The sequence below is a fragment of the Mixophyes fleayi genome, chromosome 8, assembly GCF_038048845.1.
Source record: "Mixophyes fleayi isolate aMixFle1 chromosome 8, aMixFle1.hap1, whole genome shotgun sequence".
Lineage (NCBI taxonomy): Eukaryota > Metazoa > Chordata > Amphibia > Anura > Limnodynastidae > Mixophyes > Mixophyes fleayi.
The window spans coordinates 75,999,317-76,016,186 of NC_134409.1; the positions used below are offsets into that span (position 1 = coordinate 75,999,317).

At 39.3% G+C, this 16,870-nt stretch overlaps 1 protein-coding gene across 3 annotated transcripts in view; it reads left to right on the forward strand.

The window, feature by feature from the left end:
* Positions 1 to 16,870, forward strand: part of LOC142099370 (P-selectin-like) — a 416,714-nt gene that overhangs the window by 66,451 nt on the left and 333,393 nt on the right. For all 3 annotated transcript variants that reach the window (XM_075182758.1, XM_075182760.1, XM_075182761.1), the window contains exon 2: positions 11,641 to 11,728. In XM_075182758.1, the coding sequence (XP_075038859.1) occupies positions 11,641 to 11,728 (88 nt within the window). The remainder of the gene's footprint in view (positions 1 to 11,640; positions 11,729 to 16,870) is intronic.

The following is a 16,870-nucleotide window of genomic DNA, read 5'->3' on the forward strand; positions in this document are numbered from 1 at the left end:
AGTACATGTCATGATCTGCCCCCAGCTATACTCCAGCATCTTCCATAGAGATGCTACTTGCCTTCTGCAGCTCCGGTCTGCTAAAAGCTATGGTTGATATTTACCATTATGTGAACCGGGCCTGCAGTATCCCTCTACCCCCATAGGTGCTGCTATCTCATTGCACATACCACCTCACTAGCAGCAGTTACCTCATTCACCACACCTGCTCTCTGCCTTTATAAGACTGCCTCTCCCAGTAATCTGTGGCAGTTCATTGTTGTATTGCCAGCTGCTGCTGTTTCTCCAGAGTATCCTGTGTCCTCTTCCACTCCTGTTCTCATTGCCGGCACTTTGCCATCATCCGCATATGGGGGCAGTGGCGAGGTTGGGTGCGCAACTTTTAAACAATCAAAATTTATGCTTGTAATCTTCTTAGGACACTAGGGTAGGTCAAGAGTCCTATTTCTGTCATTCCCAGATGTTATCTCCTATAGCCAACACAGGTACTTGCTCAAGTGTGAATTTAATATCCCCAGGCTTATTTGAGGGGAATTTAATTCAATTAATCCTTGGAATGGATTAAACTATTTGTGAATAAAGGAATAGGGATTAGCATATAACATATCTGGGGATAACTATATTGGCAAGTGAGATAATTCAGAGATGGTACTAATTCACTCAATCCTATTACAGAGACAAATATAGCTATAACGGATACAGTGTTAAATATGAGGAATGCTGTTATTTGCAATATAATGTCTGGATAACAAACAGACGGTTTTTCTCACTAATAAATGTATCTATTCGCCTAGGATGGGAGAAAACGTTATCAAGCATTAGAAATGTCCGGGAACATCCAGTAATTTAAAACACATTTATTTCTCACTTATGCACTTATTTGTTATATTTCGCTGAAATCTGAATTTTAAATTAATTTGTGGTTTTTAACTAATACAATAAAGGTTATACGTTTTAACTAATGACCACTATAAAATAAAAATTAACCATTTAGAGGGGAGTGACCAGTGCGTCATATCTCTATAACCTACTTGTTTCTTCTTTCTATTTATATACATCTCATACTTAGTAAGGCTAACCTTAAATAAGATAATGGAACTCAATGTAATTAATAAATCAAAAAGCACCCAATTAGAGCATTTCATTTTGTTCAAATGAGCTGAATTATTTGCTCCACGCATATATAAGTGCATGGAGACATTACAGCGAAAAATCCTTTTGTCCCCTGTTGTCACAGAATTGCAAAGCAAACTAGAAATAGGCATGCTCCTCTATGCCACCACTTTGGGATCAAACATTTCATACAATTTTCTCTAGAATTCTGCTTCTTCCAGCTTTATTTATGTCAGAAATAAAACAGAATTCTTTTTATTACATATATTTATTGCAATGTTCAAAATGTTCCTGAAAATGTGATTTACTGTATTAAGAGCACCATGGAGGTGCAAAAGACATCCATTGAAAGTATAGACTAATTACAAATCTCCAAAATACTATGTGATCCCTTACACCTAGTCCACATTTCCTCTAAAAAAAAAAAAAAAAAAAAAAATAGTTCACATGTACAAAAATAGGCTTGTGAGTTCAACTGCAGACTTCTCATTGATCTATGCCTTTCTGCAGCCATTTAAAAGTGCTAAACCAAAAATCCTCATGGGCTTTGGTTTTGGATCTGGATTTCATGAAAAATTGTGGAAAAACAGGTAAAATCATGTGATTTTTTGAGCTGTTCTTTTGTTCTTTCATTAGTATTTACAACATTAACATCAATTTACACTCTGTTTTGCTAATTATGTTCACAACTGTCAAAATTTTCACCAATTTTGGCCAAAAGATGCATCATGCTAGCTGGATAAAATTAATGACAGAGCAGTGTCACAAATGCATGGCAGTTTAATAAGAGACAATACCTATGAAACATTGTGACACAGACTTGACAGGAAAGACGGCAGTTTAATAAAGTAAAGGACACCTTTAAAACATAAATGTACAGCACTGACTGATAGAATGGTCATTTTGGATAAGATGATATCCCAGGGTAGGCCCACCCTCAACTGAAATGGTTTGAGAAAATTGCTGTAGCATATAAAGTATGGAATTCCACACTTCCACAATACTACCTCTTGCCAATTGTGATACATTTGTTCGAAAGTTATATGATCCACATTTATGTGTCCAACACCATAATATAGACAGGGTTGGAAAGTCAACAATAATGACATCAACAGTATTATTAGGTCAACGACTGAAATATAGACAGTACTATTAGGTCAATAATTTGAATGTAGACAGTAATATTATTAGTTCAACAATTCAAATGTAGACAGAATTTTTAAGTCGACAATAATATCCCTAACTCTATCCCTAACTTTATCCCTATCCCTAACCCTATCCCTAACATATAATACTGTCTACATTTGAATTGTAGCCCTAATAATAGCAATAAGCTAATTGTCAACCTAATGATACTATCTACAATTAAATTGTCACCCTAACAATACTGTCAACCATGTGAATTGTCAACCTAACAATACTACTGACACTTAAGTTGTTGACCTGATATTGTCAGTGACTTTCTGAATGTCGGCCAATTGAGTGTCTAGCCGTCTACCCCATACCCTCTTACTTCAGTTGGTGGCATGGCAAGTAATTTTCTATGTACCTTCAGTTTTGTGTACAAAGCAGGGTACATGTTGAAATTCACTCGTAATGCTCATACTAAGTTCGCTCCATTATCAGCAAAGAGGTATCCTGGGGAGAGCCTTAGCGGGGTGAGCAATTTGGCTATGATATTCCTGAGTTTTTACAACAGATTGACATCGGTACTTCTTACTGAAGCCAGCAAAACAGAGAGTAGATTGCCTTTGTTTAACTTTAAGCAGCACACCCTCGCCAAAAAATATTTCATTTTAAAATCCAAGTGTTTGACTGTGAGGGCAATTGTGTGAGGGGTACACAATTTATACCCCATTCATACTGCACCAAAATCCCTGGTTTTTCCTGGGACGAGCTCAAACGACCCGGGGGGAGGGGGGGGGGGGGGGGAGAGAGATAGATATGCAGTATGAATGGTGTTTCTGAGCTGGGATGCTCCGAGACCCTGCAAAAACCTGGCTTCAAAAACCCGGGATATTGCAGGGGCGGCAGTATGAAAGTGGTATAACTTAACAATCCAATTGTATTAATTGTGTCTGAATTGCAATGTAACAGTTCCTACTTTCCTTATCTCATTGGGCATTTACATGGTTTGGTGGCAGCTACAAGTAGCTCAAACTTCAAGAGTCTCTCTTCTTGTTGGCAATCACGGAACAGTCTATAGATCAGAAACATCCCAAAGTTAGTACTGTTAGTAGTAATACTTTCTCAACCTCTACGAGTAAAAAAGGTCATGTGAGAAGAAAGTGTAAGAAAGGGCTCTTCAAATCCAAACAACATTTGTCAATCTCAAAGAAATCATCAGCTCTTTCTGTAAGTATTAAGGGAAAATTTATTGATGAATGTGGTAATGTGTTTGCGTGGGTTTCCTCTGGGTGCTCCGGTTTCCTCCCACACTCCAAAAACATGCTAGTAGGTTAATTGTCTGCTATCAAAATTGACCGTAGTCTCTGTCTGTTTGTGTGTGTATTTTAAAGAATTTAGACTAAGCTCCAATGGGGCAGGGACTGATGTGAATGAGTTCTCTGTACAGTGCTGCGGAATCAGTGGCGCGATGAGTCTTGGAGTCTGGTGATGATTATTTGTTTAAAAAAATGAAAATAGCTAATATTCCATACATCACATGCAGTGGCAAGAAAAGGCCCAGACCATAACCATGTTATGCTAGTAGTGGTCCAGCTACTGCTCATACACACATAATGCCAGGTTATTCAAGCACCCTGTTTTTGGCCACTTGCTAGTACAGATCTAATACTGTCCCAAACACAATTGCTTTCAGATTTATACACTTGGGCGCAGATTCAATTCCCCACAGGATTTCTCAGACAATCTCCGCTGATTTTTACTCGCTGATCATAGAGCTGTGAGCAAAAATCAGCTAAGAAATTATTGTATTAATGGTAATTATGTGCACCTGTGTTGCTCTGAAGAACAACATGGGGAATTGAATTTGCAACTTGGTAATTTAAAAGCAATATATACAGCACCCTGTTTTTAGTCCACTAAATAGTGCAGATGTCACTATTACAGCCTCTTGCATAAACAGCTAGGAATTTAAAAGCAAAAAAAAAAAATCTAAATTTCTAAACTGTTAGACTGTGATGCTCACAATCTAACAGCACAGTTGTAAAGCAACCCCTTAATCTAATCCATACGTGGTACTAGCATCCATAGATGCTGAACGTATTGCCCAGGCTCTCATGGATATCTTTAGCCGTGTAGGATTCTCTCAAGAAGTAGTCACCGACCAGGGGACGCGATTTCAAGGGGACTTGCTGTAGACAGTATGGGACAAATTTAGGGTCCATCCCTTATGCACAACCCCCTACCATCCCCAGACTAACGGTCTTTGCGAGAGATTTAATGGGACCCTTAAGCAGTTGCTGCGGGAATATGCTGAATTGGAGGGGGGAGACTGGGAGAAGTCATTGCAGCAGCTATTATTCGTGTACCGCGAAGTGCCGCAGGATTCTACCGGGTTCTCTCCTTTTGAGTTATTATATGCTCAAAGGGTACGGAACCTCTCAAACTAGTCCAGGAAAAGCTGGGAAGGGTCATTCCAGGAACCTGAGGTTCCAGTCTTGGAATATGTGGTACAAATGAGGGATAGACTGCAGAGGTTGATGCAGCTCTCTCATGACCATACTTTGGGGGCGCAGGAATGGCAGCGCCATTATTACAAACAGGGGGCTCAAGAAAGGGAATTAGAAGGTGGACAGACAGTGATGGGGCTAGTACCTGCCAGAAAGCACAAATTACAGGCGACCTTGGCAGGGCCCTATACCGTACTGGACAGACAGGGTCGGGTAGATTATGTTATTGCACTAGATTGAACCAGGAAGCGGATGGGTACCTATCACATTAATAGGTTAAAAAAGTATGTCACCAGGGAAATAGGGACCGTGGCAATCTGCTGCCCACCTATGGACGACCACGAGACTCACCCTATACTGACATTCTCGCAGCAACCAAAAAGGTAAGACCTAGGGTTGGAAGCAGTGCCCATAGGCCAGCAGTTAACAGGAGCCCAGACTCAAAAGATGGAGTATTTCAGGTAGAGCGGCCTCATTTAACCAGCAGGCCTGGGCGCACTCATGTAATAGCCCATCATGTCGAAACTGTGGAGGCTGGGCCCATTAGCAACCCACGTATCGAGTGAGTCCCGAGGTGCTTGACATGATCAAAAAGAGGTTGATGAAATGCTGGCACTGGGGGTCATTATAACATCCAATAGTCCCTGGACGGCCAGTGTGGTGTTAGTGCCCAAGAATGACGGAGTACACGCTTCTGCGTGGATTATAGGAAACTGAACGAAGTGACGGTGACAGACGCATATCCCATGCCTGGGGCAGTTGAGCTGTTAGACAGGCTGGGGGCGGCTCACTATGTGTCCACGCTGGACCGTTGTAAGGGGTACTGGCACTCTGTTTGGACTATTTGAGTTTACTGCCATGCCCTTCGGAATGAAGAATGCCCCGGCCACCTTTCAGTGTACAGTAGACCGTTTGCTGATAGGGTGTGAGGAGTTTTCCCAGGCATACCTGGATGATATAACACAACAGAAAACAGCGCTGATGACTGATACACACAATCAATATACAACCATCCGTGGGTGATAAATATATATATAAACACTTTATGAAAAATGAACCATAAAATATGCAACACTGGCCAGTGGATAACAACTAGACATATAAAAAATCAGATCAACCGACTGTGTTGACCATCAATAAGGCTGATGAACCATCAAATCGATCACTTCTGAAGAGAACCAGCTAAATGTCCCACATCGTAAAGATACTAGTGTCCAATGACCCCGTACAAGGTCATGAAGTGGAGCTTCAAAATAAGTGTGGCCACACTGGTGGTGGAAAGTGTACGTCACCGCGATGATGGTGAACCCCACTTCAATGCTTCTTACACATGTAGTATGGAGGAGAATATGCCATAAATGCCACAATGAGAAAACCGCCACTCCTGAATGGAAATCAAAGTCGCTAAGCTGCTTAAGCAGTAAGCGCAATACAGACCTGGTCCGATACTCAGTCCCGTATTGTGGTCTGTATGCGCACGCACCTCATACCCAGACGAACTCCGGGACCTCCGTGGTAAATATGTAGGTGAAGACGGCAATCCGTGTAAATAGTGGAATAGCAGCTAACACAATCGTGGCACCAAATATATAGCGATAATATGGCTCAAAAAAGGCAACCTCCAAGAATCCACTAGGGATATGAGCTGGGTCATGGAATAGTGCTATCCAGCGGCTCAATGAACATCCAAATCACCTGACGCGTTTCATCACCTGCCTGGTGATTTCTTCAGAGGAAGTGCTCTGTTGTGCTCCAATGCCTCTTTAAGTATCCTTGATACAATTACTCAGTCTGCAGCTGGTTCATAACGGGCACTTTGTACCTATACCATACTTGTAGTGGGATACATAAATATGGTTGGTTCAATTGAAAACATTCAAATATCTTATATACAAGGAAATACTGAATAATTATAATTCATATAGAGCAAAAACAAAGCACTATTAGAGAAAACAATAGATATCAAAACATATATATATATATAGAAATTAACATAATGATCATACCATCCTCCCCACATAGAGCATATTGGATAAATTAGGACTCAGAGAAAACACCTTAGAGTCCTAAATTCTCACACTGATACCTCAACTACACATATATATATATATGCAAATATAGTATTATACAAACACAGATCTAAGTCAATCTAGATAAAGCGAACACTAATAATCTGACCTGAGTAGACAGTAATAATAGGTGGTATAATTAATACAGAAATATTAAAAAAAATAAAAAAATTAATAAAAATAAAAAAATTACAACCTATAGATTGAAGCATAGGTAGCCACCCGGATGACTTAAAAAAGTGCTGAAAACACACATAAGGAAATATGGGTGTATATATCGGTCAAGAGATAGGGTAAGTCCTACAAATATCATAAGTAAGCTCATGAATAATACCGAATAAAGACCCCTAAACTAACACATCAGCCCCACAAATGGGACTAGTGTATCTTACAGGTAATCAAGATACATTCATAAATACTCATGAATAGAGAATATAGCTTAAAGGATCAGGTTCAGGACAACACCTCATTGAGCTCAAGTGCTTCATTCAATCCTCTAGGACTCAAAACATCCAGTTGATGGATCCAAAAGACCTCTTGTTTACATAATCTTTTAAAACGATCCCCTCCTCTCGTGGTCTGTTTAATATGCTCTAGACCACATATAGATAAACCTTCTAATCTCCCATTGTGAACCGCATTAAAGTGGCGTGGAACACTATGATTGGTCTTCCTATTTAGGATATTCCTCCTGTGTTCTAGAAACCTCAATTTCAGTGATCTAGTCGTTCTTCCAACGTAAATGAGGTCACAACTACATTTCAATAAATAAATGACATAACTCGTGCTACAGTTGATAAATCCCCTCACTCTAAAGTTTCTATCTGAATGGATGATCTCAGTCACCCTATTACTGATAAAAGAACAAGTTAGACATCTATTTGAACCACATTTGAAGCAGCCCTCTGTTTGTTTAGACAACCAACCACCTCCTACAGATGTCATATCCACTTTAGTCAGTACATCCTGAACCAAACTGGGCGCTAATATATTTTTTAAATTGTTGTTCCTCTTAAAAATAATCTTAGGATCTTGGGGCAATATTTGTCGAAGTGACTCATCTTGTTGAAGGATAGGATAATTCCTACTAAAGATCTTCCTGATTTCCCCCGACTTATTATTATATTTAGATATAAAAACAACCAGCCCTTTTGTATCAGCTTGTTCCCCATTTTGATTCTTAGGCCTATAGGAATCATCTTTCTGTAACAGGGTATCTCTTTCTAATGAGGACACCTCTTTCAAAGCATTATTCAAAATATAATCGGGATAGCCTTTCTTTCTAAAGTCCCCCAACATAGACTCTGCTTGAAGATTGAATGTTTCTATTGAAGAACAATTTCTTTTAAGTCGCATTAACTGACCCTTTGGTATATTGTCTCTCCATTTCTTATAATGTGAACTTCTGTAGTGTAAATAACTCACGACATCAACTTTCTTCTTATACCTGGATGATATAGCCATTTTTAGTGAGACCTGGGAGGACCACCTGCAGCATGTGGTTCAACTATTAGCTCGGATTAGCCAGGCAGGGTTGACAATCAAACCAGACAAATGTCAGATGGGGATGGCAGAGGTGTTGTACCTCGTTCACAGGGTTAGTAGAGGAAATATTCGACCAGAGCCGGCAAAAATTGATGCCATCCTGAATTGGCCTCATCCCACCAACCATAAACAGGTACGCGCCTTCCTTTGGAAGGCGGCGTACTATCGCGAGTTCGTGCTCCAGTACAGCACCATTGCCCGATCCCCAATATTAGCAGCCCCTGAGTTCCGACGGCAGTTCATTGTGAAAACAGATGCCTCGGGCTGTGGAATAGGAGCTGAGTCAAGTAGGGGAGGATGGTTTTGAACATCCAGTGGCCTATCTCTCCCAGAAACTTGTTGATCGCGAGATAGCATATGCCACTATTGAAAAGGAGTGCCTAGCCATAGTTTGGGCGCTCAAAAAGTTGCAGCCGTACTTATATGTGTGCGAGTTTTCGGTGGTCACAGATCATAATCCCCTTAGTTGGCTACAATGCACCGCAGGGTACAGATGGAGCTTGGCCTTACAACTGTAAACTTTTCCATCTCTCACAAAAAGGGTAAAGATCACAGAAACGCGGCTGGCCTGTCTCGTCAGCAGGAACCAGACTCCAAGACTCATCGCGCCTCTGGAACTGTTCAGCCAGTGTCTCTCACCACGGGGTACATGGACAAAAAAGTGGGGGGAGGAATGTACAGCAATGGGCATGGTGTATGGTGTTAGCCCACAGGCTGAATATAATTGTCTACAATATGCGTGTGCGCGCCCAGCTGCCGGGACGCCGCGCTAAAGCAGCGTCCGGCCTTTGCCTTGGCAACAGTCGGGCGCTGGGCGGAAGTGACGGCCGGGACGTCAGAGGGCACAGGAAGCGAGCCGCGGTGGCTGTGGATACCGCTGCGGCTCGTGACATGCTTTGCCAGAGATGCGCTGTTGAACATATCTCACTGGATTTATTTGAACTGATTTCCTCATTTGTTGGACCTGCTATCATTACAGGGCTGTGCTGCATTTAATCCTGTTCTGCAGAATAAATCATCCTTCTATTTTTCCCCTAATACCGTGTCCAAGTGATTTGGGAACCACGTATCTTCACAACCGTTTTTGTCCACTAAATAGTTCATATGTCACCAATACTGCCCATCACACAAATACTTTCAAATTGAAACACTTGTAATTTTAAAAGCAAGAAATACTTTTATTATTGGTCATGTGCCCAAATGCAATGTGTCAATGTTGAATACGAGCGCACAAAATTTTCTAGGCTTGAATGATCACTGCTAACTCCAGATTTAGTAGAAAACCTAATAAAATGTTTGGCATTATAGTATATTGGCCATTGCAATAAATAATATTGCATGCATCCATAACAGAAACATTTTGCTCACCTAAATATTTATTATTAAGCCATAATAACTTCATAATTCCAACAACTGATTCCTTGACTTAATATTACTCCATTGCCACTAGTATTTGCAGTCGGGTGTTTGTCATAATGCTGCCTTCTGCATATACAGTCATAGCCAAAAGGTTTAAGAATGATTATTTTTCACAAAGTCTGCTGCCTCAGTTTTTATGATGGCAATTTGCATATACTCCAGAATGTCATGAATAGTGATCAGATGAATTGCAATTAATTTCAAAGTCCCTCTTTGCCATGACAATGAACTTTATCCCAAAAGCAACATTTCCACTGCATTTCAGCCCTGCTACAAAAGGATCAGCTGACATCAGGTCAGTGATTATCTAGTTAACACAGGTGAGAGTGTTGATGAGATCACTCTGTCATGCTGATTGAGTATGAATAACAGATTGGAAGCTTTAAAAGGAGGGTGGTGCTTGAAATCATTGTTCTTCCACTGTTAACCATGCTTAACTGCAAAGAAACACATGCAGTCTACATTGTTTTGCACAAAAAGGTCTTCACAGGCAAGGATATTGCTGCTAGCAAGATTGCACCTAAATCAACCATTTATGGGATCGACAAAAACTTCAAGGAGAAAAGTTCAATAGTTGTGAAGAAGGCTTCAGGGTGCCCAAGAACGTCTAACAAGTGAAAGGACCATCTCCTAAAGTTGATTCAGCTGCAGGATCGGGGCACCACCAGTACAGAGCTTGCTCAGGAATGGCAGCAGGCAGGTGTGAGTGCATCTGCACGTACAGTGAGGCAAAGACATTTGGAGGATGTTAAGAAGGCTAGCAAAGAAACCACTTCTCTCCAGGAAAAACATCTGGGACAGACTGTTATTCTGCAAAAGATACAGGGATTTGACTGATGAGGACTGGGGTAAAGTCATTTTCTCTGATGAATCTCCTTTTGGATTGTTTGGGGCATCTGGAAAAACGCTTGTCCAGAGAAGGAATGGTGAGCGATACCATCAGTTCTGTGTCATGCCAACAGTAAAGCATCCTGAGACCATTCATGTGTGGGGTTGCTTCTCAGCCAAGGGAGTGGGCTCACTCACAATTCTGCCTAAGAACACAGCCAAGAATAATGTATGGTATCAAAACATCCTCCAACTTCTCCAAACCATCCAAGAACCATCCATGGTGTCTTTTCCAGCATGATGGAGCACCTTGCCATAAAGCAAAAGTGATAACTAAGTGGCTAGGGTATGAAAACATCGAAATTTTGGGTCCATGGCCAGGAAACTCCCCAGACCTTAATCCTTAATTTTATTGAGAACTTGTGGTCAATACTTAAGAGGCGGGTGGACAAACAAAAACCCACAAATTCTGACAAATTCCAAGCATAGATTAGGCAAGGATGGGCGGCCATCAGTCAGTTTGTGGCCTTGAAGGTGATTGACAGCAAGCCAGGGCGAATTGCAGAGGTCTTTAAAATGAAGGGTCAACACTGCAAATATTGACTCTTTGCATAAACTTAATGTAATTACCAATAAAAGCCTTTTACACTTATGAAATGCTTGTAATTTTACTTCAGTATACCATAGCAACATCTGACAAAAAGGTCTAAAAACACTGAAGCAGCAATCTTTGTGAAAACCAGTACTTGTGTTCGCAACAAGCGAGTGCTTTTATGGCTAATTGAGTGTCCTCCCAATCCCAAGTGCAAGCATTTGTTAAGTGCAGCATGTCAAACAAAATCACATTTGAAATGTAAAGTCAACTGGCGTTTAAACCCAGCACTAGTGGGTAATAAGTATTAGAATTCCATCTATTTATCCAAACAATTGCCATTTTTTTACATTAGTATATTTATATTGGTGGATACACAATATACGGTATAATTACTAATCACATTGCACATGGTCTGATTTTGTCTTAAATCATACAGAAGCCAACTCAAGCTCAGGATATTGAAAGTAAAGATTTTGGAATGTGGAAGTCTCTGCGATTGTTGTGTTTTGCTGCCATCAGTTGTGGTAAGACATCTACGTTTATTCATACTTTTGTATAGCTATACAACACAAACATATGTCTAGTTGGTGGAAAATCTTCCTATAGTACTCTGATTTTCAAAGGTAGATATATAAATTTAAATTGAACTGAAAAAGAGGAGAATGTTTTAGGTATAAATACAAATAACTGAGATGTACTGAATCCTGGATTTGGTTATGTGTTCATATTAAATTCAAACATTTTTCAAAGGATCCATCATAAGCTAAATCCATTTCCAACACTGAACCAAATGCATGTGAGCAATGATGTCAGGCACAAGTCAGGTACATCACAAATATAAGGGCTTTGACATTAGCAAGAAAAGCAGCACCCAACAGCATGCACTACTAAATATTGTCCTGCTTCTCCATGTCCCTTCCACCATTATGTTTGGAAGGAGTATTGTGGCATCCAGTTGTAATAATAGCTGAACATCTGGATGAAAAGTTTCACTGCAGCAAGGTAAATATAAATTTAGGGGGAAAATTTTGAAGAGGCCTCTAAGTCTTCTAGGGAGTGACAGCGTCCAAACACTCATCTTATCGTACTGACTGACTGAAATTGTTTTGTGTGGGCCTGCTGCACATCACTCTGCACTCCCTATTCATAGAGGAAGGGAATATCAGAGCTCCTTTTCCCACTGAGCAGAAAAGTTTGAAGTCCTAAAAGAGCATGCACACACTCCATTTTCGGTCTTCAAATTCCTTACAATGTTGGGGCTCATTGTGTTCAGATACTTCAGATACCAGGTTATTCTCCTTTAACTGCTGTGATCAGTGGAGATGGCAAAGGTGTGCAGGGCACAGAGCAGCATGGTTGGCAGATATATGGATGGCAGCTACTGAGGGATCCTGACAGGCCCCCACCAATGGCATGCCTGTGGCTGTTGCTTCCCCAGTAGCTACAGCAGTGCAGCACGATAAATGTTATCCACAATCTTGGCACTCATGTGGAAGATGCGTAACCTAATAATCTATGCAAGGTGATACCTTCCCCCACTACTACCTTTTAAACTGAGTAGCCTCTTTGACAGCAAGTTGCTTGGTGTCTACTAGCATGAGAACTGACACATTTTTAATTTGGGTATTTCTGAACACCAAAAAGCACTTGCAGTTGAGGATGTGTTCAAAATAGGTCAATATTGTAAATGTATCTTAGTATGTGTGTGGCTATTTCACATGCACAACGGAGTACATGCATATCACTTGAATTATGCTAAAAAATAGATATTAAGTATTATTATTTGATGGCTGCAATGTCCCTTTCTAAAGAAAGCATCTATTACTCAAAAAACTGATGGAAAGTAGGACCATAAGTCTGTATATCAATCACTTGTTTATTCACATTTCAATTTCCTGTATGCACCGACTCCAATTAGAAAACATAATTTACAAATCATTTGAATAGGCATTAAAATCCAGACCTTCAAAACTGAGGGATACATATCCTGCAAGTTTGCCAAGTAAACTCCCATTTTGGAGTTTACTCTAGATATCTGACTCTCAAAAACAACATACTTTGCTCTGTGCCAGATGCCAGGTACAAAAAGTGTGCCATTTTCAAAAAGCTGCATTTTACCTCAGTCTACTCATTGCTAAATTGTGAAATCTAAAGAAAGAGTAGATTTAAATCATGCAAAAGGAAGAACTACCATATTTGCCAAACATCATAGTGGAAAAATGTATTTCAAATTACAAACTTCTTCATATTCCTTGAGCTTTAGGGGATTCTTCAACTGTTCTATAATGGTTATTTTAACTTAGACAAGGTAAGGAAGGTAAATTATGTTCCATGTAATAACAGAGGATCTTTAATCTTTAAAATCCATGAGTAGGCATAGAGCCAGAACACATCCCATAAATTTATATTAAGCTTAAAAGATAAAAAGTAGGTCCACAAATAACCACCACGTTCCCAAATAATAACTGATCCAGATATAGTATTTTAGGTTTATCAGGGAGTAAGTAACCTGTACAGATCACTGAAGATAATAGCAGGGTACAGAGCTCCAATATAGTGCACTAAGATATCTGTTTATTTTGTATGTAATTGCAGTATATCAGCATAGTGATTGTATAAATCAAGACCATTTGTGTTTATATAAGTAATTAATGATTTAAAAAAGGTATTTTAATGTGGAAAGTGGATATAGTAAGAAAAAAAACCATGAACAATTGGTTTTGAAAAAATATAAAATATTATATTGTTGTCTTGTCATAACAATGATACAAACTATGTTACTATATGAAACAAAAATTAGATCCATTTCTGATTTAAACATGATACATAATAGTGTAGGGTAATGTAAAGCAGATAAAGAAGGAATAAATATATTAATTGGGATCTGTAAAAAAGTTGTGAGGTATTATTAGAACAGCAACATTAAAATGTTTAATATTCATCAACATTTATTTATATAGCGCCAGCAGATTCCGTAGCGCTTTACAATTGGGAACAAACATTCATAAGACAATACTGGGTAATACATACAGACAGAGAGGTAAGAGAACCCTGCTCGCAAGCTTACAATCTATAGGACAATATTCTCTTTATATTAAGAAAATAAGGGTTTTTTAAAGAATTATGTGCCAATGAGATACACATTAATTTCTTCACTGAATTGCAACGAATGATTAAGCATTCTAAAGAAAAAACAATCATTGTTATGATTCAATAGATGAATTGGAAATGTTATAGATCACTGGAATGTAATGTTAGTAAAATCAGTTGTGTGTATACAAAGGTCTAAAAATAAATAAATAAAATAAATAGGACCAACATTTTGAAAGAAGGACATGTTCTTGGAATAAATGACATATAATGGGGTTAAATTAAAAAAATATATATATTGTAGGTAATAGAGGAAAAAAGGACACCATTTGAATTGTTAAAACTAGAAGGGACAGACATTCATTATGGACATACTGGGGGTAAATGTATCTAGGTCTTATTTTTTCAGCGTTTTAAAATCGCGGCAAATTGCGGGTGATAACCAGCAGTAGGCTGGCAGCACTAGGGTTAATAGTGGCCGGACGGGCGGACCCCATGCTTTTTTTAAAAAAAAAAACAACTTATCAGTTTTTAAACTTTTGACAGCTGCCGGACCTCCGGCTGTATAGGCAGACAGTTTAACAGTGGTGTGTTTCCCAAACACGCTGCTAGGATGCAGTGTGTTTTATCTAGCGTATTTTACAACAAACTCAGGAGAGTTTGCTTAATCGCAGCTTCATATATTTGAGATTTGTATAGCTAGAGTGGCAAACAGTTGGGACTTTAATCTCTATCGATTTTGAAAATAGCGATTTTGACAGAATCACATCTCTGGTGATTTTACATGAAATCTCAGCTTCATACATCAGAGAGTTTCAACTCTCCAGACAAAATCACCGGATTTGCAAAATCTCACCTTTATACATAATTTACTATATTCCAGGGGGTAAATGTATCAAGGAAATTCTTTTCACATTTTATAAAAAAAATTCCCCACAAAGAAACATTTATCTCAAGCAAATTTATAGTGAATGGCCATATGATTGAAATTCTAAGCCATTTATTTTAATATTGTGTAATATAACACTTTACCATATGTTTGAACTGAATTACTATATTGATAGATTTGCAAAGACATCTCTTCTGAAACTGTGAAACTTGATATTGTATTTTTTTCTTGAACTGCACAATTTTTAATACATTAAAATTAGGATATTCACTAATGGCTGGACATAAGATATTTAGTAAATTGGGACAACTTGATCTTTTTGCATCTGGATTTTTACATCTGCAGCCAATCTGTTATATTGGAATCTATATATCTACAAGAATAAGATGAGTAATGTTCCCAATAGAATTACCAGAGGATAGACAGACTTAGTGCCACTTCAGCAGTAGTGTCCAGTATACAATTACTTTGTGACAAATTTCTCCTTAGGAAAGGATTAATATTCTGGAGAGTAAATGGTATGAAAAATGTTTTTAGATTATATTTAATTCAACTATTAATTCATCAAGATTATTTTTCATTGGTTTTCAAAAGTTTCAAGAGTGCAAAAAAGAACTAGGGAGCAATGGCGGAACTACCATTGGTGCAGCAGGTGCGGTGCACCAGTGCCCATGGAAATAATGGAGCCCACTGCACAGGGGACTAGCGAGCGGTGGGCCCTGGTTCCTTCCTTCACTTCCCTGCACCAGGGCCCACAGCTCGCTAGTTCTGCCTCTGCTAGGGAGGGTACAGGTAGAGGAGAAGGATAGGATTACATAGGCGAATATGCTGGTACATAGCAAATCATCGCGTTAGTGTAGACCAGTGGATCAAAAAATTTCCCAGTTCGAGGTACCCTTAGGGTCTCCATAATTTTTTCAAGGCACCTTTAAGCCAAAATAATTACCAGGTATTACCCTTCCGTACTTACCCAGCTTACTACCGGCCCTGGCCACGGCACCCCTGTGAGGTCGCCGCGGCATCCCAGGGAGCCGCAGCGCACAGTTTGGGAACCACTGGTCTAAACACTGAAATAGACTTTCAGAGCTACATATACATATATATTGTAGTATAATCAGGGGAATAGATAACACCAAAGTCCCTTACCATGGTTTGTTACCACATCGAAACACTCTGGGGGAAGCTTTTCCCACACATCTACATTCTCCCTGGTGTTTTAAAGTACTCAATGCAGGAAGCCTGGGACACATACCTCTCCCATTTAGTCTCCTTCCAGTGACTGTCACATATCCCCCCCCCCCCGCCTTTGTTTCAACCTATGGGTGGAACACTTGTAACCCTAAATGCTCCTCTATTTCTTTCCAAAACATTTAGCTTTATGCTGTAAACCAGTGGTTCCCATACTTTTTCAGTTTGTGGCACCCTTACAGTCTCCATAATATTTTCAGGGCACCCCTCCAAAATAATTATCGAGCAGTCCCGTTTTATAAGTAGTTGGGCAAAAAAAATGTAATAAGTATTTAGGTCAAGACAGAAATACAGAAATATTTATTTAGTTGTATGCAAAAATAATACACATAAATCCAAGGGTAATATTTTTCTATATTTTTTTTCAATTATATTTCTGTCAAAGAATATTTTGCAGCTAACTCATACTGTGCCCTCGTTCATATCCACACACACTGCG